Source organism: Colletotrichum navitas, assembly GCF_030913465.1.
Source record: "Colletotrichum navitas strain CBS 125086 chromosome Unknown LY79scaffold_5, whole genome shotgun sequence".
Classification (NCBI taxonomy): Eukaryota; Fungi; Ascomycota; class Sordariomycetes; order Glomerellales; family Glomerellaceae; genus Colletotrichum; species Colletotrichum navitas.
This window is the reverse complement of record NW_026850551.1, coordinates 431163-457035: the sequence shown is the minus strand read 5'-3', so window position 1 is coordinate 457035 and position 25873 is coordinate 431163. Positions and strand designations below refer to the sequence as shown.

General features: G+C 55.4%; 6 protein-coding genes and 1 non-coding gene across 7 annotated transcripts; 2 read left to right on the top strand and 5 right to left on the bottom strand.

The window, feature by feature from the left end:
- Positions 1-1049: 1049 nt before the first annotated feature.
- Positions 1050-2539, top strand: LY79DRAFT_538737 (uncharacterized protein; the record flags this gene model as incomplete). Its single annotated transcript, XM_060556770.1, has 2 exons — positions 1050-1661; positions 2368-2539. Exons 1-2 carry the CDS (start codon positions 1330-1332, stop codon positions 2537-2539), a joined length of 504 nt encoding a protein of 167 aa, XP_060419004.1. The 5' UTR covers positions 1050-1329.
- A 3571-nt stretch (positions 2540-6110) lies between these two features.
- LY79DRAFT_506149 (dynein heavy chain) lies at positions 6111-19274 on the top strand (the record flags this gene model as incomplete). Its single annotated transcript, XM_060553692.1, has 3 exons — positions 6111-6399; positions 6463-18773; positions 18825-19274. 3 exons carry the CDS (start codon positions 6111-6113, stop codon positions 19272-19274), a joined length of 13050 nt encoding a protein of 4349 aa, XP_060419003.1.
- Positions 19275-20053: 779 nt separating this feature from the next.
- On the bottom strand, positions 20054-20142 carry LY79DRAFT_t33. The gene has a single exon. It is a non-coding gene; the product is annotated as a tRNA-Arg (tRNA).
- A 735-nt stretch (positions 20143-20877) lies between these two features.
- Positions 20878-21302, bottom strand: LY79DRAFT_586898 (uncharacterized protein; the record flags this gene model as incomplete). The annotated part of the gene is made up of 2 exons (XM_060560701.1): positions 20878-21180; positions 21261-21302. The coding sequence occupies 2 exons, from the start codon at positions 21300-21302 to the stop codon at positions 20878-20880; spliced, it is 345 nt and encodes a 114-aa protein (XP_060419002.1).
- LY79DRAFT_285142 (uncharacterized protein) lies at positions 21121-21691 on the bottom strand. Its single transcript, XM_060552153.1, has 2 exons — positions 21221-21691; positions 21121-21170 (listed from the first exon to the last, which is right to left on the bottom strand). The coding sequence occupies exon 1, from the start codon at positions 21599-21601 to the stop codon at positions 21311-21313; it is 291 nt and encodes a 96-aa protein (XP_060419001.1). The 5' UTR covers positions 21602-21691; the 3' UTR covers positions 21121-21170; positions 21221-21310.
- LY79DRAFT_285049 (ATP synthase F0) lies at positions 21682-23258 on the bottom strand. Its single transcript, XM_060552152.1, has 4 exons — positions 23097-23258; positions 22813-23029; positions 22363-22765; positions 21682-22310 (listed from the first exon to the last, which is right to left on the bottom strand). The coding sequence occupies exons 1-4, from the start codon at positions 23125-23127 to the stop codon at positions 22074-22076; spliced, it is 888 nt and encodes a 295-aa protein (XP_060419000.1). The 5' UTR covers positions 23128-23258; the 3' UTR covers positions 21682-22073.
- Positions 23259-24692: 1434 nt separating this feature from the next.
- On the bottom strand, positions 24693-25146 carry LY79DRAFT_538728 (uncharacterized protein). Its single transcript, XM_060556769.1, has one exon. The coding sequence runs from the start codon at positions 24994-24996 to the stop codon at positions 24754-24756; it is 243 nt and encodes an 80-aa protein (XP_060418999.1). The 5' UTR covers positions 24997-25146; the 3' UTR covers positions 24693-24753.
- Positions 25147-25873: the final 727 nt, after the last annotated feature.

Genomic DNA, 25873 nt, shown 5'->3' with positions numbered 1-25873 from the left:
CAGTGAGCGGGGAGAGGCGTACCCGTGGATCTATCCGAGGAGACAGGGCGAGCAGCTTGCGTATGCGTGATTGGATTCTCAATTGCCAGGAGGATTTGCATGTTATTTTTAATACCGTTCCTCCTTTTCATTTGGGGTTCTTGATCAAGGTTTTCGATTTTAAAGGGGACCTGAAGAGTCGAGCGCAAAACGCAATTGGAGGGGGGGCGTGTTCCGTCTCGTCCTAAGGCCCCTCCCCCCTTCCCTAGAGGCGGTTGTACCTAGCTTAGGTTAAGGCAGGTAGGTAGGGGGGGAAAGGCACATCCTGCACGCGCGCGCGCGCGAGAGAGGGTGGCACAAGCGCAGGCTTCCTACCTTCGGTACGGAGTACCTTAGGCAGGAGTGCGGATAGCAGGATTCACGCATCTCCAGCAGCTGTCAGTGTCAATTGCCGAGCCAGCCAGCACCAGGTCGAGCCCCCAAGTGACACTTTTCCCGCCTAGAGGCTAGGATGCAAGTAAACGCCAGTGGCTTGCCAACCAAATGGTATGTTGTTAGTGGGATGTGCGGTATAGATATCCGGACTGCGTTGGCGATCAAAGTCGCGATGATGGAGTGGCTGCAGCCTTTTGCAGTCACGACGACCCCAGCCTCGTCCGCTCTTTCGACCGAACGCGCTGAATAATAATCCGATGTTGCGCGTGTAACCTTCACCCTCGTCGAAACACGTTGCCTATGCGGCCTATTATTGTTACGCGTCTTCGCGTCCAACACTCGGCGGTGGCGGCTACCAAAAATCAATAAAAAAAAATGCCGGCACGGCCAACAAAGGGAACGCTTGGCATTGGGTGACATCACTGTTCTCTGGCCGGATCACGTGCTTGGGCCCGCCCCAGTATCCGTATACCGTAGCTAACTCATATCATTGGCCCGATGGGGGGGTGTCTAGTGTTTTTGGAGCCCGGGCGGTCCTCAGGCCGGCCGCTCTTCCCCCCCTTTCACCTGAAGTTTGAGTCTGGCCCCCCTTTTTTCCGCCCCAAGAACAGTTTGGGGACGCCCAAAGAAAAAAGGCCCGCGCCACAGAAAATTTCTCCCTTCAGGCCTTTCGTCTGCCCCCTCCCCCGTCCTGGTCCTCGCTCTCCCTCGCCCAAATTTTTGGCTTTCTGGCTCAGGCTCTGACTCTGGCTCTGACACCGACTCTCTGGCCTCTTCCAGTGTTGTGTTGTCGTCCACACGGTCCTGTCCACGTCCACATCCACGTCCGCGTCCCCCCTCCCCCCATCCCTAAATCCGCCCAGGTCTCTTCCATGTCCGCCTTCTCTTCCTCGCACACCACCCTTCACACCTCGCATGTTTGCTCTCCCTCCCCCTTCTTTTTTGTGCACACCTCCCAGAACCCACACACACTCCACGCCTCTCCCTCCCCCCAATCCCATTATCGACACCCCCAGACCACATTCAAGGGTTCGTTTGTTGCATCCTTTTGAGCATCTCTGGGATTCGCCTCACGATAGCGGAGGCTCAACGACATCGAGGGAACGACTTCGACGTCGACGTCGACGCCCACGCTCACGCCCTGCGCTGAGCTCCTCCCGAACCGCCTCTATCCAGGTTTTTCGCGGTCCTCGCCCTCGCCGCCAAGCGTTCTCGTCCTCGTACGTAAACGTCCGACCTCAACACTCGTTCCCTTTTTTTTTTTCTTTTCTTTCCCTTTCTCTCGTTGTCCTTCTCTGAACCCTCGACGACCCTTCTCTCGACACGATGTCGAGTCTGGGGCAGTCGGGTCCGAATAGCCATCCCGGCCTCGCCTTTCCCCAGCCCGGCATTCGACGCAGTCACGGCGGCCCAGGCTTCCCGCCTCTACACGCGAATCCTGCTCAGCAAAAACCATCACCGGGTCCTCACAACGCGTCGCCTTATCAACAACAAGCATACACGCCTCAGCAGCCTCCCCAGGCCCAATATCCCCATCATCTCTTCCAGACTCCGACGCCCGTCAATGGGAATGTCAATGGATCATCGCGTCCGCCGAGCCACGTCCCCAATGCTGCCGCCCTCGGTAGACAAAGGGGGCCTCCCCAGAGGCAGCAGATGCCCCAAAACGCGCCTTCAATGTTTCTTCCTCTAGGCAACCAGCAAGGCCTTGGACAGCAACAGGCCCTCGGCCAACAACAGGGTCTGGGACAGCAGCAGGCCCTCGGAGCTCAACAAAGTCTAGGCCATCAACAAGGCCTCGGCCAGCAGCAGGGCTTGGGTCAACACCAAGGCCTTGGACAGCAACAAGGCCTCGGTCATCAGCAAAGCTTGGGTCAACAGCAGAGTTTAAGTCAACAACAAGGCCTAGGTCAGCAGCAGCAGCAGCAGCAACACCAACACCAACAGCATCAGGCGCACCAACAACATCAACAACATCAGCAGCATCAACAGCACCAGCAGCAGCAGCACCAGCAGCAACAACAGCAGCAGCAGCACCAGCAGCAGCACCAGCAGCAGCATCAACAGCAGCACCAACAACAGCACCAGCAGCAGCACCAGCAGCACCAACAGCAGCAGAGCCTGAACCAACAACAGCAGAGTCTGAGCCAACAGCAAACCCTCAGCCAGCAGCAGCAACAAAGTCTCGCGCAGCAGCATCAGCAGCAGACCCTGAGTCAACAACAGAAGCTGAACCAGCAGCACAATCTTCATCAGCAACAGCAGAACTTGACCCAGCAGCAGATCAAAAATGAGCCGATTCTTTCCCACCAAGCTCAGCCCCAGGCCCAGGCCCAGCAAACCCTGTCTCAGCCTACACCTCCCACGGTGCAGCAACAACTGCCGCAGGCTCCCCAGGTCCAGCAAATACAGCAAGTTCCGCAACAAGTTCAGCAAGTCCAGCAGGCCCAACAAGTGCCTCAGGCCTCTCCGGTCCAGCAGCAGGTGCAACAGCCCCCGCAGCCTCGACCCGAGACGCCGGCTCAGGCCAGCGAGCACCATGGAGACAGCATGGAGGTCGAAACGCTGGCCGAAGGTGACGACTCGCTCGAACCCAAAATGCTGGACGGAACCCCGTTCGTCCCTCGGACACCAATGGGAGAGATGATGTCGGCTCCACCCGAGGGAGGCAGCTTTCCGACCCTGGAGGCCGTTCACAAAAGTGTTCTCGCGTACTGCACGTCAGTCGGCTACGCGATTGTCATTGGACGCTCCAAGAAGACAGTCCCGGGCCTGAAGAAGGTTCTGTTCGTATGCGACCGAGCAGGCAAGCCTCCGAGTCGTGTCAGCCCCGAATTCCGCAAGCGCAAGACGTCGTCGCGCAAATGTGATTGCCAGTTCGGCTTCTTTGCCATCGAACAGCGAACCCAGTGGACGATCCGATACCGACCCGATCCGCAACACCTGCAGCACAACCACGGACCGAGCGAAAGCCCGCTCCTCCACCCGGCCGCTCGCAAACTGGACAGCAAGATGGTCGCCGCCGTCAAGGCTCTCAAGGAGAACGGTGAGCCGACGAAGACCACACCACGGGAAAGAGCAGCCGCTGACTCTTCGACAGGGGTTAGTGTTAACGAGACGCTCGAAATACTTCAAAACGAAAACCCTCATGTTCCCCTACTACCTCGCGACATCTACAACGCCCGGGCTGCGATCAACCGGAATCCACAAAAGGTGGCCACTGGCCTGGCCGAGAACCGACCGGCGATCTACAGCAAACCACACCCCACGGCTGAAGAGCGTATCCGGGCAGACCTCCGGAAGGAGCTCGCCAAAGCCCGTGAGGAGTTTGACAAGTTCAAAGAGGACAAGCAAAAGGAGGTGGATGAGCTGAAGGAGAAGCTCAAGGAGAAGGACCAGATCATTGAGAGGTTCGAGATGTTTATCGACATCTGTAACCAGCGTGTCATGGTTCAGCGGGAAAGGCTCGGTGGCGCTGAGGGGGCTGCCAATAGCGGTAGCTAAACAAAAAACAGGAGAAGAGCGGGTGGTTCAATCCAGAGGGTATCCTTGCATGGCAGGTTGGGACTGGGAATTGGGTTTGAGGATGGGCTTGTACGATGCTTTCTTTTCTGCGTCGCGGAAGCATGGCCGTTGACAGTTCGGAGAGCAAAGCAGGATGGGACCAGGTGTTTTGATTTGGTCGGAGTCATTTATGGTCGTGTTCCTAGGTCCCGCTAGAGCTTGGGGCCACAAGGTAGTTTTTGCCTCTTGGCTTTCCTGGTTTTTTTTTTCTTTTTCTTCTTCTTTCTTTCTTATTCTTTCTATTTGGAAGTCTGGGACTGCATTGGGCGGGTTTTAGCAACAGCAAATATCGCGCGAACATGACTGAAAGCAAGCATTCAACTTCTGATTCCATTCCCGCTGTGTCAATTATAGTAGAAAGCACTTATATGATGAAGCCTGGGCACCGTGGTCAGTCGGCCACAGGCCGCGTGCAGCGTGCCAGGCGCGTCACGGCGCGTCACGGCGACATTTGATGTTAAACGAGGCTACGACAAGTTGTCAGGGACGGCTGAGCTTGGACATTGCGAGGCTAGTGGGGCAGGGCGCGCGGGTTGGCGGGCAGCTGCAGCTCGGACTACCAGGGGCCGCTGCTAATTAAGAGGCGATTTTAAGAGTAATTTCGGGGCCCTCAGATAGCGCGAGGGCGGGCGCTGGGTTGTGCGGTAAATTAAAACTATGGTATGCTCTTGTGTTTTGGTATCACCTTACTTCAACGGCCAGGTCAGGAGATGACACATGGGCGACGACGCCGAGGGTTGAGTTGGCAAAAAACCCAACAGGAGCCCTGCATTATGCGGGCGGGCATGTGAAGAGCTGCCGGCCTCGCGTTGCGAAGTTGGAATCGGAAACGGAGGTATAGAAAATGGGTACCGTATGTACCTGGAGTCATGTGCAGTTGTATAGGTACTTCAAGCATCACTCTACGCTAGCATGTGAGATAAGAAATGCAGACGCGTAGATAGTCGTGTTTTGCTTGCCATGCACGAACGATTTAGGTTAGGGAAAGGAGGGGGATGCAGGTAGGAAAGGGAAAAGAATAAAACCCTGAAGGATTAGCGGCAGCCCGATCCGTGGCGGACATGTACAGGGAAGGGACCTTGGATGCAGCATTGCAGAATTATGTTTTGTTGGTGCGGACAGGACGGGATGGGATCGGATCGGATGGGAAGGGATGTAGAGGTGGACAGAAGTACGGGAACAAAGGGAGGGCGTCGGGAGGAGCTCCCGGAGAGGGGCCAGATGGGTACACTTGACAGCGTGTCTAAGCTCCTCTTCGATTGTTCCCTCCTCTGTTAGGTAAGCAATGCTAGCAATGCTACCTATGCACGTAGGTACCTAGGTAGTATTGTGCTGTACAAGTCTCCATGCTCAGAGCTACCTTAGGTAGGTAGATACCTAGTGGTTTGGTGAGACTGAGCAACGTACCTACAGATAAATAACTTGCAGAGACGTGCGACCAATCAAATTAGCCCCGCAGTCCTTGGTGGGATTGGCTCACTAGTGGCCAGCAAACCTCCTGACACATGCCCGTCGCGACAAGGATCCTGCTTGATCGCGTAAAACCCAGCGACCTCAGGGAAAGGTGGGCATGCAATGTACCTTCCCGCCGTTTTCAGTGCTAGATGTACATAGTGCCCTAATTACCCTCCCGTGCTTGCTGCAGAGACATGCTTAAGGCGACGTGAAAGTGGAACCGTGGACAAGTCAACCGTCTGGAAAGTCAACATTGCAGATTGTCCCGTCCCGTATCGTTTGTGCTGTAGACCCTTTTTTTGTCCACGACACATCGCGAACCTGAGCTGCGCATCAACCCGCCGCCAATAATCAGTGACACATAAACGACGACGACGAGGATCCTTATCCATTACCGTACGCGATACCCCCCAACGTCCGCTCGAGGATATCCAACTCTCCTTTAGCACCTGATTGCTTGCTTGCTTGCTTTCTCTATTACTGTTTCCACTTCTTTTCGTCCCACCGCCTTCCGACTCGTTGGCTCTGCGGCCGGACAATCATCGACTCTGAGGTCTGCCCTCTGACTTGACAGACATACTGTCACACCGCAGCTTCTCGCCTAACGTCGTGTCTGTGATGATGCCGACTTCGACCCTGTAAATATCGTCTTTTTGCCTCGTCCGAAATAGCCCACCATGGAGGTGGCATCCCCTCAACTACCGGGAGCGAACGGCGTCGTCTCGCCCATCGCCGACCCCTCCATCGATCCGAGCCGCGTCCTCGACCACATCGCTTTGGCCTGCCAGATAGCCCTCGGCGCCACCAGCGAAGACCTCGAGAGCCCTGGAAGCTTGCTTCACAAGCACCGCTACTCTGATACGCTCCAGCGCTGCACCCGCTTCGCGACCGACACCCCGAACGCCTTGTACATTCAGAAGGACCTCCTACCAGCCTCCACAATACAGAATGGAACCGACGACTTGAGTTCGTTTGACCCGCCAGGCAACGCGCTTCTCCGCGGACACACAGCTAACCACGCAAACTTAGAGTCCCCGGCCTACATATACTCCCTGACCACCGAGATCTCTTCGTCCCCGACGACCGTCTCGTGCCTCGTTTTGCTCAAGCAGCGCCCCGGCCCCATCGACCCCACGATCCCGCTCACTTCTCAGATACTTCTCACTAATCTGCCGGGCCCTGCGACTCTGAACGCCACCGCCGGCGACCAGGGCCCTTCCACTTCGCCCTTTGAGGTTTTGCACTCCTATGTTCACAACGCGCTGGCGCCCTACTTCGATGCCAACACCCGCAGCCAGATCGCCAACGGCGCCAGGGGCAGGGCCGATGTGGACTCGAAGACGGGAATCCCCGTCACCAAGAAGAGGTGGAACGACTTGGAGTTGAGCTTGCTTCACCTGCAGCAGAATGTCGAAATCCCCGAGGTCTCCTTGATGTTCCACACCATGGTGCAGAACGCGTTGGAGGAGGCCGAATCGCGGCATTCGAAACCCTCTCTCGATCTCATCCCCAGCACCGTTCTCTCCGACAGTACCTTCCTCAACAGCCTGCAGAACAACGTCAACAGTTGGATCAAGTCGATCCAGGTCATCACGAGAATGACCAGGGACCCCGCCGATAGCGCAAAGGATTTCAAGTTTACCGCCAGTCAGGAAGTCAACTTTTGGCTTTCGATGGAGTCCGCCTTGGAGGGAATCGAAGGACAGCTCCGCAGCGAGGGCGTTCTCTTGACGTTGGAGATCCTCAAGCACGCCAAGCGTTTCCAGGCGACTGTGAGTTTCACCGCCGACACGGGCTTGAAGGAGGCCATGGACAAGGTCCAGAAGTACAACCAGCTTATGCGGGATTTCCCCCTTGACGAGCTGCTCTCCGCAACATCCATGTCCAAGGTGAAAGATGCCATCATACAAATCTTTGGCCATCTGAACAGGAAACTAAGGATCTGCCCGTATCCCATCCGGAGAGCTCTGCCGCTGGTGGAGGCCATCTCCGGAGACTTGGACGAGGTGCTGCATCGACTTTTGCCCGGAACAGAACTCGTGAACCTCGACTACAACGAGTTCAAGGCTATCATGAAGGCCAGCGAGGACATCTTCACTACCTGGGACGAAAGCATCAAGGAGTTCACCAACGTTGCCCGTGAGGTAACGCGCCGGAGGAACGAAAAGTTCATCCCCATCAAGGTCAACCCCAAGCACGCCGAGCTTCAAGGTCGCCTCAAGTACGTCAGCACGTTCCGTGACAACCACGAGCAGCTCCAACGCACCATCGTCAACGTGCTCGGCCCCAAGGCTACCGTGAGCGGCCTGACCGAGACCACCAACACCAATGGTGTCGTCGTCGTCGAAGAGATGGGCGACGTTGATGCTGTCGAGGAAGTCAAGCAGGCATGGGAGGCGCTGAAGAATGTCGACCTCCTGGATGTCTCCGCCGAAGGCACAGAACGATGGGCCAAGGCCGAGAACGTGTACAATGAGCGGACCTCTCGAGTGGAGAACTCCATCATCGCGCGCTTGCGTGACCGTCTAGCCACGGCCAAGAACGCCAACGAGATGTTCCGGGTCTTCTCCAAATTCAACGCGCTGTTTGTGCGCCCCAAGATCCGTGGAGCTATTGCCGAGTACCAGAACCAGCTCATGGAGCACGTCAAACAAGCCATCCATGGTCTCCACGAGCGCTTCAAGCAGCAGTACGGCCACTCCGAGGCTCATGCCATGGCTCAGCTGCGCGACCTGCCGCCTGTTTCCGGTGCCATCATTTGGGCTCGCCAGATCGAGCATCAACTCGACAACTACATGAAGAAGGTCGAGGACGTGCTGGGTTCCGAGTGGGCCATTCATGCCGAAGGCCAAAAGCTCCAGAGCGAGAGCAATCTGTTCAGGAAGAAGCTGGACACGCAGACAATCTACAAGGCCTGGCTCGACGATGTCCAGCGCCGGCAGATCTCCATCTCTGGCTTCTTGTTTGACATCCGACGCATGCGATCGACGGGCGGCAACTACGAGCTTCTGGTCAACTTTGACCCTCAGGTCATCACTCTGTTCAAGGAGACGCGGAATCTCATGTGGCAGAACTACGCCGTTCCCCACTCGATCAACAACGTGTCCAAGGACGCCAAACGTGTCTACCCTTTCGCGGTCAGTCTCATGGAGAGTGTCCGCACCTTCTCGCAGACGATGCGCCAAATCTCCGAAATGGGCGAAGAGGCCGTTCTTGTTTATGGCTACAGAAACGACGTCTACGCCCTCGTCTCTAGAGGTGTTCCCCTCAGGTGGGAATCGTTCGTCAACTCGCATGAAATCTTCTTCTCCACCAAGAATAACGCGACACTGCCAAACGTATCTGAGTTTGGCCTTTCGAAGCCTTCGGAGAGCAAGCATAGCCTCTTCATCCGCGAGTTCGCCGCAGCTGTGTCCCTGCTCCAGGCCAAGACTGCTTCTCTAGCGTCCATTCACGCGACCGTCGAGAAGGCGCTTGCGGAGCTCAACACTTGCCCCTACGAAGCCAGTGCTTTCACCTCGCGCTTGGAGACTATCCAGACAGCCGTCGACCAGCTCAACTTGGAGCAGTACGTCAACCTGCCCTACTGGGTTGAGAACATGAACCAGAAGCTCAAGGAGGTGCTCTTGGCTCGGCTCCAAGACGCCATTCTGGCTTGGATCCAAGCCTTCGAGGACGATTACCTTGACGACGGTCGCCGCAAGCAAATCGCGGAGAACGGCGAGGAGCCTGTACAAGAGGGGCCGGTGATCAAGCGCTTGATCCATGAACTGTCCATGAGGAATCAGGTGATTTACTTGGAACCTCCTCTGGAGTATGCGCGCTCGAGCTGGTTTGTTCAGCTGCACGAATGGCTGGGCATTGTCTGCAACCTCAAGAAGATCAAGGCCACGCGCTACCAAATGACCTTGACAACCACAACTCTGGATGAGCCCCACTTTGACGACCTCCCGAGCGACTGTACCGATTTGCTCAGCCGCGTGTACGTGTCTGTCGAGAAGAAGCTCCGCGAAATCGGCACCTATGTCGACAAGTGGCTGCAGTTCCAGTCCCTCTGGGATCTCCAGTCGGAGCAGGTGTATGAAGCTCTCGGCGACCAGCTTGCGAGATGGCTCCAGCTGCTTCAAGAAATCCGAAAGACTCGTCAGACTTTTGACACCCAAGAAGTCAGTCGGCAGTTTGGCCACATCACTATCGATTACGACCAGGTACAGACCAAGGTCAACGCCAAGTACGATCAATGGCAACACGAGATCTTGATGAAATTCGCTAGCAGACTCGGCAACCGCATGCGTGAGGTACACGCCGAGATTGAGAAGGCCCGTCGAGACCTCGAAAGCCAGGGCCTGGACGCTTCTTCAACCGCCCAGGCTGTCCAGTTTATCACCGTCGTGCAGGCTTGCAGGCGCAACGTGAAGCTCTGGGCACCTGAGATTGACATGTTCAGACAGGGACAGTCCACCCTTGTGCGCCAGCGTTATCAGTTCCCCAGTGACTGGCTCCACATTGAGCAGATTGACAGCTCATGGGAGTCCCTGACCGAGATCTTGGAGAAAAAGTCCAAGATTGTGCAAGATCAAACCGACGCGCTGAAGTCCAAGATCATCGCCGAAGACAAGATTGTCAATGACCGGATTGCCGAAGTTGCCGTGCAGTGGAACGACGAGAAGCCCGTTTCCGGCACCACCCAGCCCGATGTGGCGTCTGCAACTCTGGCCTCCTTCGAAGCTAGGATCTCCAAGCTGCAATCCGACTTCGAGATGGTTGCCAGGGCCAAAGAAGCGCTCGACATTCCTACCTCTGCAGATACCTCTCTGAGCACGATTTTGGAAGAAGTTCAGGATTTCCAGTCCGTCTGGTCCAACCTATCCACCATCTGGGCCAGTCTTAACGAGACAAGGGAGATTCTGTGGACTGCCGTCCAGCCCAGAAAGATTCGGTCCAAGATTGACGACCTCATCAAGAGCACCAAGGAAATGCCCAGCCGCATGCGACAATACGCTGCGTTTGAGCATGTCCAGACCATCCTCCGCGGACTGTTGAAGGTCAACTCTATTCTCTCGGACCTCAAGTCCGAGGCGATCCGTGACCGCCACTGGACCAAGATCTACAAGCAGATCAAGCCTGGCAAGCGTTACTCGCCAGTTTCAATGACCCTCGGTGATGTCTGGGACCTCAACCTCGTTGCCACAGAGGTCATTGTCAGGGACATAATTGCCCAGGCTCAGGGCGAGATGGCCCTTGAGGAGTTTCTCAAGCAGGTTCGCGAGACGTGGTCCACTTATGGACTGGAGCTCGTCAACTACCAGAACAAGTGCCGTCTCATTCGTGGCTGGGATGATCTGTTTGCAAAGTGCAGTGAAAACTTAAACTCGCTTCAGGCAATGAAGCACTCGCCCTACTACAAGGAGTTCGAGGAAGAAGCGTCTTCATGGGAGGACAAGCTCAACAGGGTCCACGTTCTCTTTGATGTCTGGATTGATGTTCAGCGCCAATGGGTCTACCTCGAGGGTGTTTTTACCGGCAACGCCGACATCAAGCACTTGCTACCCGTTGAGTCCTCGAGATTCCAGAACATCAACAGCGAATTCTCTGCTGTCATGAAGAAGGTCTACAAGCAGCCCTACGTCCTTGATGTTCTCACAATCCCCAACGTCCAGAAGTCACTCGAGAGACTGGCTGAGCTTCTCAACAAGATCCAGAAGGCTCTGGGCGAATATCTCGAGAAGGAACGTGTCTCTTTCCCTAGATTCTACTTCGTTGGTGACGAGGACCTTCTTGAAATGATCGGTAACAGCAACGACACCCTACGCATCGCGAAGCACTTCAAGAAGATGTTTGCTGGCCTCTCTGGACTCGTCATGGACGACGAGACGATCATTTCGGGTTTCACCTCCAAGGAGGGCGAAGCCGTGCGTCTCAAAAAGGAGATCTCACTTGCCAAGACACCAAAGATCAACGACTGGCTCGCCCTGTTGGAGAACGGCATGAAGAACACCCTGGCTGAGCTTCTTGCGGAGGCTGTCGATCAGTACACTCCCATCTTCGAGTCTGAGAAGATTGACAAGGAGGCTATGGATTCGTTCATGGAAGCCTTCCCCAGCCAAATCGTTGTCCTTGCGACTCAAGTTGTTTGGACGACGGCCGTTGAGAGGTCTCTTGCTGATGGCGGCAAGACGCTGCAGTCGCTCTACGACCGCGAGGTCCAAGTGCTCCGCCTTCTTGCCGATACCGTCTTGGGCGATCTTGAAATTATCCTGCGCAAGAAGTGTGAGCAGCTCATTACCGAATGCGTTCATCAGCGAGATGCCATCGAGAAACTTATCAGTCTCAACGCTACCACGCCGACTCACTACTGGTGGCTGCTCCAGATGCGCTATGTTTACAACCCCGAGGGCGACTTCCCTCAGCGCCTGCAGGTCAAGATGGCAAATGCCACGCTCGCCTATGGTTTTGAGTATCTCGGAGTTCCCGACCGCCTCGTCAGGACACCCCTTACAGACCGATGCTTCCTCACCCTCACCCAGGCTCTCCAGCAACGGCTTGGTGGATCTCCTTACGGTCCTGCCGGAACGGGTAAGACGGAGTCTGTCAAGGCTCTCGGCCTTCAGCTTGGTCGCTTCACTCTGGTCTTCTGCTGTGACGACACCTTCGACTTCCAGGCCATGGGTCGCATCTTCCTCGGTATTTGTCAGGTCGGTGCTTGGGGATGTTTCGATGAGTTTAACCGTCTCGAGGAGAGAATCTTGTCAGCTGTCTCGCAGCAAATTCAAAACATCCAGCTCGGCTTAAAACAAGGAGCCGAAGACGAGAAGGCCCAGACCGAGCTCGTCGGGCGACAACTCCGCGTCAATGCGAACACGGGTATCTTCATCACCATGAACCCTGGCTACGCCGGCCGATCCAACCTCCCCGACAACTTGAAGAAGCTGTTTCGCAGTGTCGCCATGTCCAAGCCCGACAAGGAGCTCATCGCCGAAGTCATGCTCTACTCCCAGGGATTCAATCAGGCCAAAGAGCTGTCCAAGCATACCGTTCCGTTCTTTGACCAGTGTGCGGCAAGATTGTCCAAGCAAGCCCACTATGACTTTGGTCTTCGTGCGCTGAAGAGCGTTCTTGTCAGTTCTGGAGGCCTGAAGCGCGCGAGACTCCTCGAGAGTGGCGGTAGTCTCGGGTCTGAAGAGGTTGTCGAGCCTGAGATTATCGTCCAGAGCATCCGGGAAACCATTGCTCCCAAGCTGATCAAGAGCGATGTCGAAATCCTCACCGAGGTCGAAGAGGCCTGCTTCCCGGGCGTCAAGTACGTCCCCGCGAACCTGCAAAAGCTTGAGGAGGCTATCAGGACCCTCGCAGACGAGAGACAGCTGGTCGTCAACGACACGTGGATGACCAAGGTTCTTCAGCTGTACCAGATCCAGAAGATCCACCACGGTGTGATGATGGTCGGCAACTCTGGCACGGGTAAATCCGCTGCCTGGACCCTTTTGCTCGATGCCCTCCAGAAGGTCGAGGGTGTCGAGGGCGTGCAGCACGTCATCGACTCCAAGGTCATGTCCAAGGAGGCGCTGTACGGAAACCTCGACTCCACTACACGTGAGTGGACGGACGGTCTCTTTACCAGCATCCTGCGAAAGATCGTCGACAACCTTAGAGGCGAGGATTCCAAGCGCCACTGGATCGTTTTCGATGGTGACGTCGACCCCGAATGGGTTGAAAACTTGAACAGTGTGTTGGACGACAACAAACTTCTCACCTTGCCCAATGGTGAGCGTCTCAACTTGCCTGCAAACGTCCGCATCATGTTCGAGGTCGAAACGTTGAAGTACGCCACCCTCGCCACGGTCAGTCGTTGCGGCATGGTCTGGTTCAGCGAAGATACCGTCACGCCAACCATGATGCTCGAGCACTACCTCGGCACGCTCCGCTCCAAGCCTTTCGAGGACCTGGACGAAGACAGCGTAGCCGCTGGACAAAGCCCCGCGAAGGCTCTGGCCGTCCAATCCCAGGTCGCCGACCTCCTCGGTGCTTTCCTTTCCGGGGAGGATTTCCTCATGGCCACTCTCAAGGAGGCCGAGGGCTACAATCACATCATGGACTTTACTGTCGCGCGCGTGCTCAACACTCTGTTCTCTCTGCTGAACAAGGCAGTCCGCGATATGATTGAGTACAATGCCCAGCACTCGGATTTCCCCTTGGACCCCGAGCAGGTTGAAGCCTTCATCGCGAAGAAGCTCCTCCTTGCGCTCGTATGGGCCCTCACGGGCGACTGTCCTCTGAACGACCGCAAGACCTTCGGTGATGCTGTTTGCGGCCTTGCCAGCTTTGGAAACCCACCTCTCGACGGTAGCAGCTCACTCATCGACTTCGACGTCACTCTCCCCATGGCCGAGTGGGCGCCGTGGCAGAACCAGGTACCGACCATCGAGGTCAACACTCACTCCGTCACCCAGACCGATGTGGTCATTCCCACGCTGGATACTGTGCGTCACGAGGATGTGCTGTACTCTTGGTTGGCCGAGCACAAGCCGCTGCTTCTCTGCGGCCCCCCCGGTTCGGGTAAGACGATGACGCTGTTCAGCGCTCTTCGCAAGCTTCCCAACATGGAGGTCGTCGGCCTCAACTTCTCCAGCGCGACGACGCCCGATCTCCTGATCAAGACCTTTGAGCAATATTGCGAGTACAAGAAGACTTTGAACGGAGTCATGCTCTCGCCGACCCAGATTGGTAGATGGCTGGTTATCTTCTGCGATGAAATCAACTTGCCCGCCCCCGACAAATACGGAACGCAGAGAGCCATCTCCTTCCTTCGTCAACTCGTCGAGCACAATGGATTTTGGAGGACCTCGGACAAGTCTTGGGTTACTCTCGACCGTATCCAGTTCGTCGGTGCTTGCAACCCGCCCACTGATGCAGGCCGTACGCCCCTCGGTGCTAGGTTCCTTCGCCATGCTCCTCTCATTATGGTCGACTACCCCGGTGAGCTCTCCTTGCTCCAGATCTACGGCACCTTCAACTCCGCTGTTCTCAAGATAATTCCGTCGCTCCGTGGTTACTCCGAGCCACTTACGCAGGCGATGGTGAAGCTCTATCTCGAGTCTCAACAGCGCTTCACGCCCAAGATCCAGCCCCATTACGTGTACAGTCCTCGTGAACTTACCCGTTGGGTACGAGGTATCTACGAAGCCATTAGGCCTCTGGAGACACTGTCAATCGAGGGGCTTGTCCGTATCTGGGCACACGAAGCGCTGCGTCTCTTTCAAGATCGTCTTGTGGCTGAGGAAGAGCGCCAGTGGACCGACGATGCCGTCCGACGGATCGCCCTCGAACTCTTCCCTACCATTGACGATCAAAAAGCTCTCGGCGGCCCTATCCTCTTTTCCAACTGGCTTTCAAAGAACTACGTACCTGTCGACCGCGAGCAGCTCCGAGACTTCGTCAAGGCTAGGCTCAAGACCTTTTGCGAGGAAGAGGTTGACGTGCCCCTCATTCTCTTCAACGATGTACTGGAACACGTTCTCCGCATCGATCGTGTCTTCAGACAGCCTCAGGGCCATCTTATCCTCATTGGTGTTAGTGGCAGTGGAAAGACTACGCTTTCGCGCTTTGTGGCCTGGATGAACGGCCTCAAGGTCTTCCAGATCAAGGTGCACGGCAAGTACTCTGGCGAAGACTTCGACGACGATCTTCGAGACGTTCTCCGACGCTGTGGTTGCAAGGGCGAGAAGATTTGCTTCATCATGGACGAAGCTAACGTTCTCGACTCCGGTTTCCTGGAAAGAATGAACACTCTGCTCGCCAACGCCGAGGTCCCTGGCCTTTTTGAAGGAGACGAATTCGCTGCCCTCATGACAGCTTGCAAGGAAGGTGCCCAGCGACAGAACCTACACCTGGACTCGCCCGAAGAGCTCTACAAGTGGTTTACGCAACAGATCGTCAAGAATCTGCACGTTGTGTTCACCATGAACCCGCCGGAGGGTGGTCTTGGATCTAAGGCCGCGACCAGTCCCGCCTTGTTTAACCGTTGCGTGCTCAACTGGTTCGGCGACTGGTCCGACCAGGCCCTCTTCCAGGTCGGTCATGAGCTCACGCACTCTATGGACCTCGACCGGCCCAACTTCCAGGCACCCGATTCAATTCCAGTGGCGTACCGCGGCCTCAGCCTGCCTCCCTCGCACCGCGAGACTATTGTCAACTCCATGGTCTACATCCACTACTCCCTCCAGAGATTCAACACCAAGCTTTTCAAGCAACAGGGCAAGGTTACGTTCCTTACCCCCCGGCACTTCTTGGATTTCGTCGCGCAGTATGTCAAGCTTTACAACGAGAAGCGCGAAGATCTGGAAGAGCAGCAGCGTCATCTCAACGTTGGTCTCGAGAAGCTCAGAGACACGGTCGACAAGGTTCGCGACTTGAGGGTCAGCCTTGCCGAGAAGAAGTCTCAGCTCGAGAGGAAGGATGCCGAGGCGAACGAGAAGTTGCAGCGCATGGTAGCAGACCAGAGAGAGGCAGAACAGAGGAAGAACACATCCCTGGAGATCCAGGTTGCCTTGGAGAAACAAGAAGCCGAAGTGGCCTCGAGAAGAAAGGTCGTGTTGGAGGACCTCGCCAAGGCCGAGCCCGCTGTCGAAGAGGCCAAGGCCAGTGTTAGCAACATCAAGCGGCAGCACCTTACCGAAGTACGATCCATGGGTAACCCTCCTCAGGGTGTCAGACTAGCTCTTGAGTCTGTCTGCGCTCTGCTCGGTCACAAGGTCAACGACTGGAGGATGATCCAAGGTATTATTCGCCGCGACGATTTCATTGCCAGCATCGTAAACTTCGACAACGAACGGCAGATGACCAAGTCTCTGCGTGTCAAGATGCGCAACGAATTCTTGTCAAACCCCGAGTTCACCTTCGACAAGGTCAACCGTGCCAGTAAGGCCTGTGGTCCTCTGGTGCAGTGGGTCGAGGCGCAGGTCTCATACTCGGAGATTCTGGACAGGGTCGGCCCTCTCAGAGACGAAGTCGACGCGCTCGAGGAACAGGCCCTGCAAACCAAGGCAGAGGCCAAGGCGGTCGAGAACACCATCAACAACCTCGAGTCCAGTATCGCCCAGTACAAGACGGAGTACGCTGCGCTTATCAGCGAGACCCAGGCCATCAAGTCTGAGATGTCCAAGGTTCAGTTCAAGGTCGACAGAAGTGTCAAATTACTCGACAGTCTGTCGTCTGAGAGAGTCCGTTGGGAGGAGGGTAGTAAGTCCTTCGAGACGCAAATCAGCACCCTCGTCGGCGACGTGCTTGTCGCTGCCGCCTTTCTGGCGTACAGCGGCCTGTATGACCAGACCTTCCGCAAATCGATGATGGATGACTGGCTGCACCAGCTGCAGCTCTCCGGCATCCTGTTCAAGCCTCACAACCCTGTCACCGAATACCTTTCGACGGCTGATGAGCGCCTCAGTTGGCAGGAGAACAGCTTGCCGGTCGACGACCTGTGCACAGAGAACGCCATCATCCTCAAGCGGTTTAACCGTTACCCTCTCATCATTGATCCTTCCGGTAGAGTCACGGAGTTCCTGCAGAAGGAAAGCAAAGAACGCCGCTTGACAGTCACCAGTTTCTTGGACGATTCGTTCACCAAGCAATTGGAGAGTTCCTTGCGCTTCGGTAACCCCATCCTCATCCAGGACGCCGAGTACCTCGACCCCATCCTCAACCATGTCCTCAACAAGGAATACCAGAAGACAGGTGGACGTGTCCTTATCCAGCTCGGCAAGCAGCAGATCGACTTCTCGCCGTCGTTCAAGATCTACTTATCGACCCGCGACCCGTCGGCTACGTTCGCTCCCGATATCTGCTCTCGAACCACATTTGTCAACTTCACAGTTACGCAGAGCAGTCTCCAGACCCAGTCCCTTAACGAAGTGCTCAAGTCTGAGAGACCCGATGTTGACGAGCGGCGATCTAACCTCATCAAGCTTCAGGGAGAGTTCAAGGTTCACCTGCGACAGTTGGAGAAGCGCCTTTTGCAAGCTCTCAACGAGTCTCGCGGAAACATTCTCGACGACGACAACGTCATTGAAACCCTGGAGACCCTCAAGACGGAGGCGGCCGAGATCTCGGACAAGATGAACAACACCGAGGGCGTCATGGCAGAGGTCGAGGAGATCACCCAGCAGTACAGCATCATCGCCCGCTCCTGCAGTACTGTCTTTGCGGTGCTGGAGCAGCTTCACTACCTAAACCACTTCTACCAGTTCTCGCTCCAGTACTTCCTCGACATTTTCCACTCGGTTCTCCACGGCAACAAGAACCTCGCCAACGAGACGAACCACAACATCCGTCGCGACATTATTGTCAAGGATCTGTTCGTCACAACGTTCAAGCGGACTGCGCTGGGCCTGCTTCAGAAGGACCGGATCACGCTGGCCATGCTGCTTGCCCAGGCTTCGCCCTACAAGATGGACAAGACCCTTATCGACATCATCCTCGACGACCGCGTAGAAGGCAGGGACCTCTCCACCGACAAGGATGCCAAGGACGAAGCGTTCACCCGTGCCGGCCGCATGAACGTGCTCAAGGAGAAGCTTGACAAGGTGTCGTCCGCCGACTGGGACAGGTTCTTGACGGAGGAGCTCGCAGAGAATTTTGTCCCCCAGATCTGGGAGGACAACACGGAGGCTTTCGACCAGGCTCTGCAGTCCCTGCTTCTCGTCAAGCTGTTCCGCCTTGACCGATTCGTCCCCGCTGCCGAGCGGTTTGTTATTCTCGTCTTCGGCTCCGACACCTTTGACGTCGTCGAAGACCTTAAGGAGACCGTCAGCCAGGTGCCCGCTACCAGGCCAATTTCCTTAGTCTCCAGCCCTGGTTTCGACGCCAGTTACAAGGTGGACAACCTCGTCGAGAGGATGCGCATCAAGTGCACCAACATTGCCATGGGATCCAATGAGGGTCTCGCAAGTGCTGACAAGGCTATCAGCAACGCTGCGCAATTGGGTAACTGGGTCTTGGTCAAGAACGTTCATCTCGCTCCTACCTGGCTGCAGAGTCTCGAGAAGCGCATGGAATCGCTCAACCCCCACTCGGACTTCCGACTATTCCTGTCGATGGAGTCGAGCCCCAAGATTCCCGTCAATCTGCTCCGTGCCTCGAGAGTACTCATGTACGAACAGCCCGCAGGTGTGCGCGCCAACATGAAGGACTCAATGACCTCCCTGTCGACGAGAGCCACCAAGGCACCTGTCGAGCGTGCAAGGCTGTACCTGCTGCTCGCGTTCTTGCACGCCGTCGTCCAAGAGCGCCTGCGATACGCCCCCAGCTTGGGTTGGAAGGGCTTCTGGGAGTTCAACGACAGTGATGTAAGTTTCCCCTGGTACGATGCAGTTGAACGTGTACTGACATGCTCCTAGTACGAATGCTCGGCATTCATCATTGACACTTGGATCGAGAACGCCGCCGGTAGCCGCACGAACATTGCTCCCCAGAGCATCCCCTGGGAAATGATCCGCTACCTCGTGACGGAAACCTACGGCGGCAAGATCGACAACGAGGGCGACTTCAAGCAGCTCAACCAGCTGGTGCACTCGTTCCTGACACCTTCGGCCTACGATGTGGGCCACAAACTCGTCGAGGGCTCAGAGAACCAAGAGGGCAGCCTCGTCGTGCCATCGGGCACCTCCATGCAGGATTTCATGGCGTGGATCCGCAAGCTACCGGAGCGCGAGCCGCCCACGTACCTTGGCTTGCCCGCCAACGCCGAGAAGCTGCTCCTCGTTGGTCTCGGACGTAGCCTCATTAGTAACCTGAAGAAGGTGACGGAGCTGTTGGAGGAGGGTGAACAGCTCATGATCGAAGCCTAGTGAGCTTTGCAGTAGGATGGGGAGTGGTTTGAGGGGTTAGAATAAAGAGATGCATGGTTTTGAGAACGCGCCTGAGGGAACTATTTCCCCCCGTCCGTTTGTTAGAGTTAGAGGCTGCGCGTGCGTTGCGCCACCTTGTGTTTTTCGCTTTCATCTGAACTGTGTGGGCGACATCGCCAGTGGGTAGAACGGGCTGCATTGTCTTTTGTACACTACTTACACACTGATACCCTAAATTTCTAGATTGGTACCCTAGTAGCTTGTTGTTCTGGGTTTGCTTGCTTTACGAGGCGTGTTTCCATGAGTGAGACGATGCTGCGCGAATAGCGGGAAGCCTACACACCGAAAGGCGGACAGCAACATGGTGACCGCGGTAACATGTCACAAGCCAGCTTGCTTGTGTGGTGGTCTGGCAAGCATGCATGGCGATCGATGCCCGCGTTACGATTGTCCTAAAGGGAATGAATAGCAAAACAAAAAACCAATGAAATACAGCGATGGACAGAAAAAATCCAGGGAAAGGCATTCTTTCCAGGTGTGTCCAGACCGTTCGTTCGTTCATCAGGAGCAGAAAATAGACTGGTGGTCACCGGCTGGTTGCGCCCTTGTAGCTCAAAAGGACAACGATGTTTCCGTCTAGGGACTACTTACAACTCGAGCGCACCAAAAGATTGGGGGAGTGATGGATACTACGAGCAAAATTAAGAAATAAGTCTATGAAAAAGGAGAGTGGGAAACGAGAAAAAGGGAGACTCATAGAACATTTTTCATGTTCTCGACGACCAACCTGGGACTCGAACCCAGAATCTTCGGATGAGTTTGTATTCCTCATAGGAATCCGACGCCTTAGCCATTAGGCCAGCCGGCCATATGGATCTAATTGCTTTGGTTGGGGGTCTCAGGCAGAATTCAGGCCTAAGTTTGGTCGGTGTTCGTGCGCGGTGGGGAGGGGGAAAGGGTGGGGCCCACACCTGGGTTGGAATTCTTCTCCCGCGTGGCCGCAGTCTTGGAGGCTTCTGCGTTCCAAGAAATCCGCACCCGGCAACGTGGGTGCGTGGAGCGCCGGTTCCTTGCTGGTGCGGGGGTCTTCCCGGCGGTTGGTTGATGGGATATAGTGCGGGAGATCGGGATGCGTCCGGCATACTCGACGGTGGCTGAACAGACATGGATCGAGCAAACCAAGAGAAAGAAGTTTGTGTCGGGGTATAGCGAGGTGACTTTCTGTACAAACAGATTCCCTTGCGATAGAGGGCTAATGGCATCCTGAAATAAGCCAGTTCCAGGGTCTATTTTATCTGTATGCACCGAAAGCCGTTCATGCCCCAGGCATGCGCCTGGAAGCCTGAGATGACATTGCTATGCAGGCGTGAGAGGCGGCTCTTGTGACTTATTGGGATGCGTTGCACTAGATCATATCCATACTGTAGTCGACGAGACGACTCTGTCCAAATGCTACCAGAGAGCACCATGATACCCATCAAGGGCGGGCCCGCGGTCCAGAGAACCCAGCTAAATCTTGCCCAAGCAAACTCACCCTCGGTGCCCTTGCCTCTCCACCCACCGCCCTCGCCAAAGCTCTCGTCACCCAAATCTGATCAGACTGCTAGTCCACCCCGTCGTCCTCGTCCCCGGGAGCTCGTTTGCCATCTCTCGTCGCCGGCTCGAACCCGAGACAGACGGCCGTGGCGTAGTCCCCGTCGTGGCTGATCGAGACCATGGCCGTCTGCCCCGGCTCGCCCTCCCGCTCGCCCCGGATGACAGCCACGGGCGGCCCGCTGCCGTTGGGGTTCGCCTTCCCTTCCACGACCGCCCGCCTGACGATGGTGATGTCGTGGAAGGAGAGCCTCCTGGAAGGATGCGCCTTGAACGTGGCTTCTTTCGCGGCGAACCTGGCTTCTTTGTCAGTCTAGGTATTGCTAGGGCGAGTAAGGGTAGGCTTCAGTCACTGTCTTAGCCTGGATCCGTGATGGAATATTGACGGTGTACGGCAAAGCTGATGATGGTGGTGGTGGTAGTGTATATGTGCATGTGCGAGCTTACCTCCCAGCTACAAAGGTTGCCCGTTTCCACAGCAATGGGTTGTGCTTCTTCAATGCTCGAAAATCCCCGTCTTGGCTGGACTCTGGTTTGGTCGTCGATGTCTGACCTGACGAAGAGCAGGCAGGAACTAAGGTGCGCTCATCCTTGGTGAAGACGCGCTGGAGGAACCTCACACCTCGGTCACTAGCCAGAAGTCGGTATATACGTGAGACTTGACATATGTCGGTCCCGATATTCAGGGGGAAAGGAAATCGTCTCGGCGACACCATGAGTCCATCAATAAGCATTCGGCGTAATTGCACAATCCAGAGGACAAGATGCTCAGAAGCAAACGATAGGTAATTGAAGACTCACTACCAATGTGTTCGAGAGAAACAACCATTCTCTACTAAGACTAGTGTATAACGATAAGCAGAGTCAAAGCGATAACGATAGCGATAAGACTGCCGATACGTCATCTCTCAACATTTGCATCGCTCAATCCAAATCACAACACGGAGGTAATTAACGTACTCTGCGGATGCGTAACCGTAAATAATGCTATGTACATACCATACCATACAGTTTTGTCGTCGTAGCAATCTCTCGGTACCACTAGGAATTTTGGAGCCCGCAATTCTGCCACACGAGCTTCTCGGCCACAATCTCCACTCCACTACCTGCATCTGTTCTTGGCTCGAAGGGTGCCTCAATCATTACAAAGTCCACTCCATTCCCACAGATTTCGACGTTATGTTATTGGTGAAAAGCTGAACGACTTTACTGGTCGTTGGAGAGAAGAGGAGCGCGCTCCTGGTCGGCAGGGGCCGAAGAGCGGCTCCTCCAGGGGTAGTCCTTGCCACTCGCAGCCGGATAGGCAACGACGATCGTCGAAACGAACAGGACGGCCATGATGGTGAAGGCAAAGATCCACTGGAAAGCAATGAATTGACGGTGGAACTGAGCAACACCAATGGCGGCAGCCAGAACGCTGAGGGAGAAGCCAATGGTGTAGTCCTGGGGGTTCAAGTCAGCAGAGGAACGAGCAATACGGAATCACCCGTCATACCTTGTAGGCGACGATGAAGAAACCACCGTAGACGAGGATAGACCAGATGAAGATGTTGCCAAAGATGCGGGCAACCAGGCTGTGGGGGTGGGGGACCATTATGGCACCGTTCCAGTAGATAGCCACAAATGTCCACGCAAGAGGAGCGGAAACGACCGGCCAGTGAATGAAGCGCGGGTACGTGTTGTGGCGGAAGTACAACGACGACAGGTTGGCGAAGTTGATGAGCAGAATGATCTCGGCCCAGACAAAGTGGGAGTTGACGAAGAGCATGACAAAGGCGAAGTGCAGAAGGTTGTTCAAGATAAAGTGGGATCCAACGCTTGCGGCGGCATTGACATAGTCGCTATTGCTCGAAAAGAGGTGGGCGACATAGCCGATTTGCAAGATGAATAGGACGACCCTGAACGCTGTTAGACCGAGTATAGCCCAGGGGCTGTTCAGGCTCACCAGTAGATGTCAACGATGACCGAGTTCAGTGTGAAGGCGGTGGGGTACAGGTAGTTCTGGTCCCAGATTCTCCTGCGGATCGTGAAGCCATCGCGGGGCTCGTTGACGGTGTAGTAGAAGGTGACGATGAGGGCCAAGAGCCAACTCAGGATAGTCAGGACCTTGTACGTCGTGATGGTCCTGGCGCTATGAGACTCCCTCTTGGAGAAGGGGTTCACTGGGTTCGGTAGAGGGTTAGTCTCGAAAAGCAAGAGATCATTTGGCAGGCAACTGGGAGAACTTACGGGCGTGGATGCGCTCTGTTGCGGTGGCCATGTTGAACGACGGGTTGCCAAACTCTTGAGTGTTCGTGCTGGTTATATCTCAATCGGAAAATGGTTTTTGTTGGTGTTTGTACACAACGGCGTTGCAAGATGGCGGTAGCTTGGAAGTGGAAGAATGGCTTGAGCTGGGGAGGGCCGCAGGTGGCACTTAAGAAGGGCAGGAACGGGAAACTTGCAAAGGTGGGCGGGTGGTAGGTGGGACGTTAAATCTGCGGGGAAGCAACTCGCCACAAGTACAGAAGGGTGTAACGAGGATGCATGAGGCGGGTACCTTTTCCTCTCCTGCAAGCAAGTGCGTCGGTGTGTTACGATCATGGCTGAGATGGACTCTCACACTGCCACACCTTTCGAGCTCCCAGCCACGGCATGCGGTGTCCACCTCATCAAATAACGGATTCAGCACGTGTTTTTCAGGCAATTCCTTAGCAGTCAGCCCGAACGTTTGTCCAAAGTCCAAGGTTGTCTGTGCCGGGAGTATAATGCAATCCTTACGCGTCACGCGAAGTGAAAAGGCTTGAGAAGGAAGGGCGGAACATGGACCAGTGGACAAATGAGATGAGTTGGTTTGAGCGTGCTTGTCTGGCCTGTCAGGCTTCCTCCACTTGTCCGCGGCAGGCTACGTACAGGCTGGCGCCTTGAGCATAGCACAGCAAGGTACCTAGCATCGCATCGCCGGTTGGCTGCACTGGAGGTGCCCTTGTGAGCGGTTTAGATGGGGATCGCCCCTGTGCTTCGTGGTTCAGCAACATGATACAATGAGCCCAAGCTTTGGTACGTGGTCATTGAACAGGCTGATCTGGACCTATCAACCCTGCTTGTTTGATTCGATGGTACGGAGTAGGTACATCGACCACATACCGGATCAGAAGGCAGGTAGCGATGCTGGCGTCAGAGCTGGGTCGGTGCCTAGTCGTGCTCATCCAGCCATCCGAGTCCATTCGGCGGGAACAATAGCTTTTTAAAGACAGGTTTGAGACGATCCATGTACACAAGCCACCACCAGTAGCCTTTGATCCCTGGTACCTAGGTACTTGGATGATGTGGTACTGCAGCACTTGACTGCCCGGCTGCCATCGTCCAGACTTCCTACCTACGTACCTGTACCAAGGTAGGTATCAAGAGGACGGATGGAATCGAATAACATGGGGCATCCGCTTTGTATCTGTACCTCAGTTCGGGCTTGGAAAGTGACTTGGTTGTGCATCGTTCCTTCCGGGCCCCATTGTGAAACGGGATGACTTGGGGGTTGAGGCGCCAGGAAAGAAGGATAGGCAGCAACGATTACCTATTACCTGCCAACCTAAACTACCTAAGCTAGGTACCTAGGTAGGTAGGTATTGGAAGAGACAATGTGAAGCTCAGAATGAGAGTGATGCCGCCAAGCGTTGCGCAGCAAGCCGCAGATGTGGAGTGGATGGGACAGAACCTTGCAGCTGGAGTCCCGACAGGGGTGTGAGGCCCCGCGGAAAGTGATGAAGGTGATCCGTGATTGGGTCATCCTTGCAAAAGTATGACGGACCTCGATGTCCACACCCTCTTTCCCGCTCCCAAAACTATCCCATCCTTTCCTGCAACCCAGTGTGCGGCTACATACGGATACACCACATTCACATGTACACTACCAAACGCCTTGTGGCTGGCCTCCACGACGAACGACAACCGCGTCCGCTCCTTCAGTGTCTCTGGCCAGACCCCGACAACAGTCACTGCTTGGGCCATGTCCGTCCAGTGATGGAAGGCCCATGCTGTCGCACAGAGTTGCTGTTTTCCCGCTTGTTCTACTGAGACACCCTACCCAAGCCCACAGCCAAATGCAATTGATCGAGAAGCAGCCAGCCAGCCAGCCAAGCCAATGCCTCATACCCAATGGCACGATTCTCTTTCCTCAGTCTTCTCACTCTCCACGGCACACAAGGACGCCTATGTGTGGGTGTGCTTTGTGCAGTCTTTGCTGGAGGCCCTTCGAGAGATAAACCTCCCTGCTTGTCGCCTGTTGGCCTTCATCATCGTCACCTCATGCCTCCCCATACAAGATCCAAAGCGGATGCGCTGCGACCAGATGGGGCACGCTTTGCTCTATTCTTGGCAGCTCTGCAGACTAGCTACCTACTATGTAGAGCCAGTGCTCCCTGTTCTACAGTTCCAAGGACCACCACGTCTGCACAGACATACGAGGTACCGGTACCTCGTTCCGGTACCTCTGTCTGGTGGATACCTCCCTCCCCACGTCACCGCACCATTTTCTCCGGCCGCGGGGCTAAATTGCGGGGCACATACCAACTCGGATCACCTGGACACCCTCGACATACCCGAGCTTGATGTCGTCCTGCACCCCTCACCCTCACCGTCACGCCCGATGACAGCATCAGCGCTTCAACCAATCCGGTGGTCCGAGGGTTGTGATCCGGCTACTGCCGACTGGTTGTCACAAAAGTAAGGCACTGGTTTAGAATTGACTGGGAGAGCTCATCGAGACGGTGGCAGTTTCTCAAGGACGTGCTGCGAGATCAAACCGAGTTGCTTCAACCTATACTACACTACAGTCCACTGTTCCCGGTTCCCTTTCTCTTTTCCATCTTCCCCAAACGGCCCTCCTTTCGACCCACGGCCCTTTGTCGAAGGATACAGCTCCCCGGGCCAAATAGTTGCTCGTTTCTGTTATTATTTTCTGAAGTATTCATCTCCAGCCTCGCACAACTTGTCCAAGCTTCTTCTGTTCTGTGGCGTAGCGGCTCGTC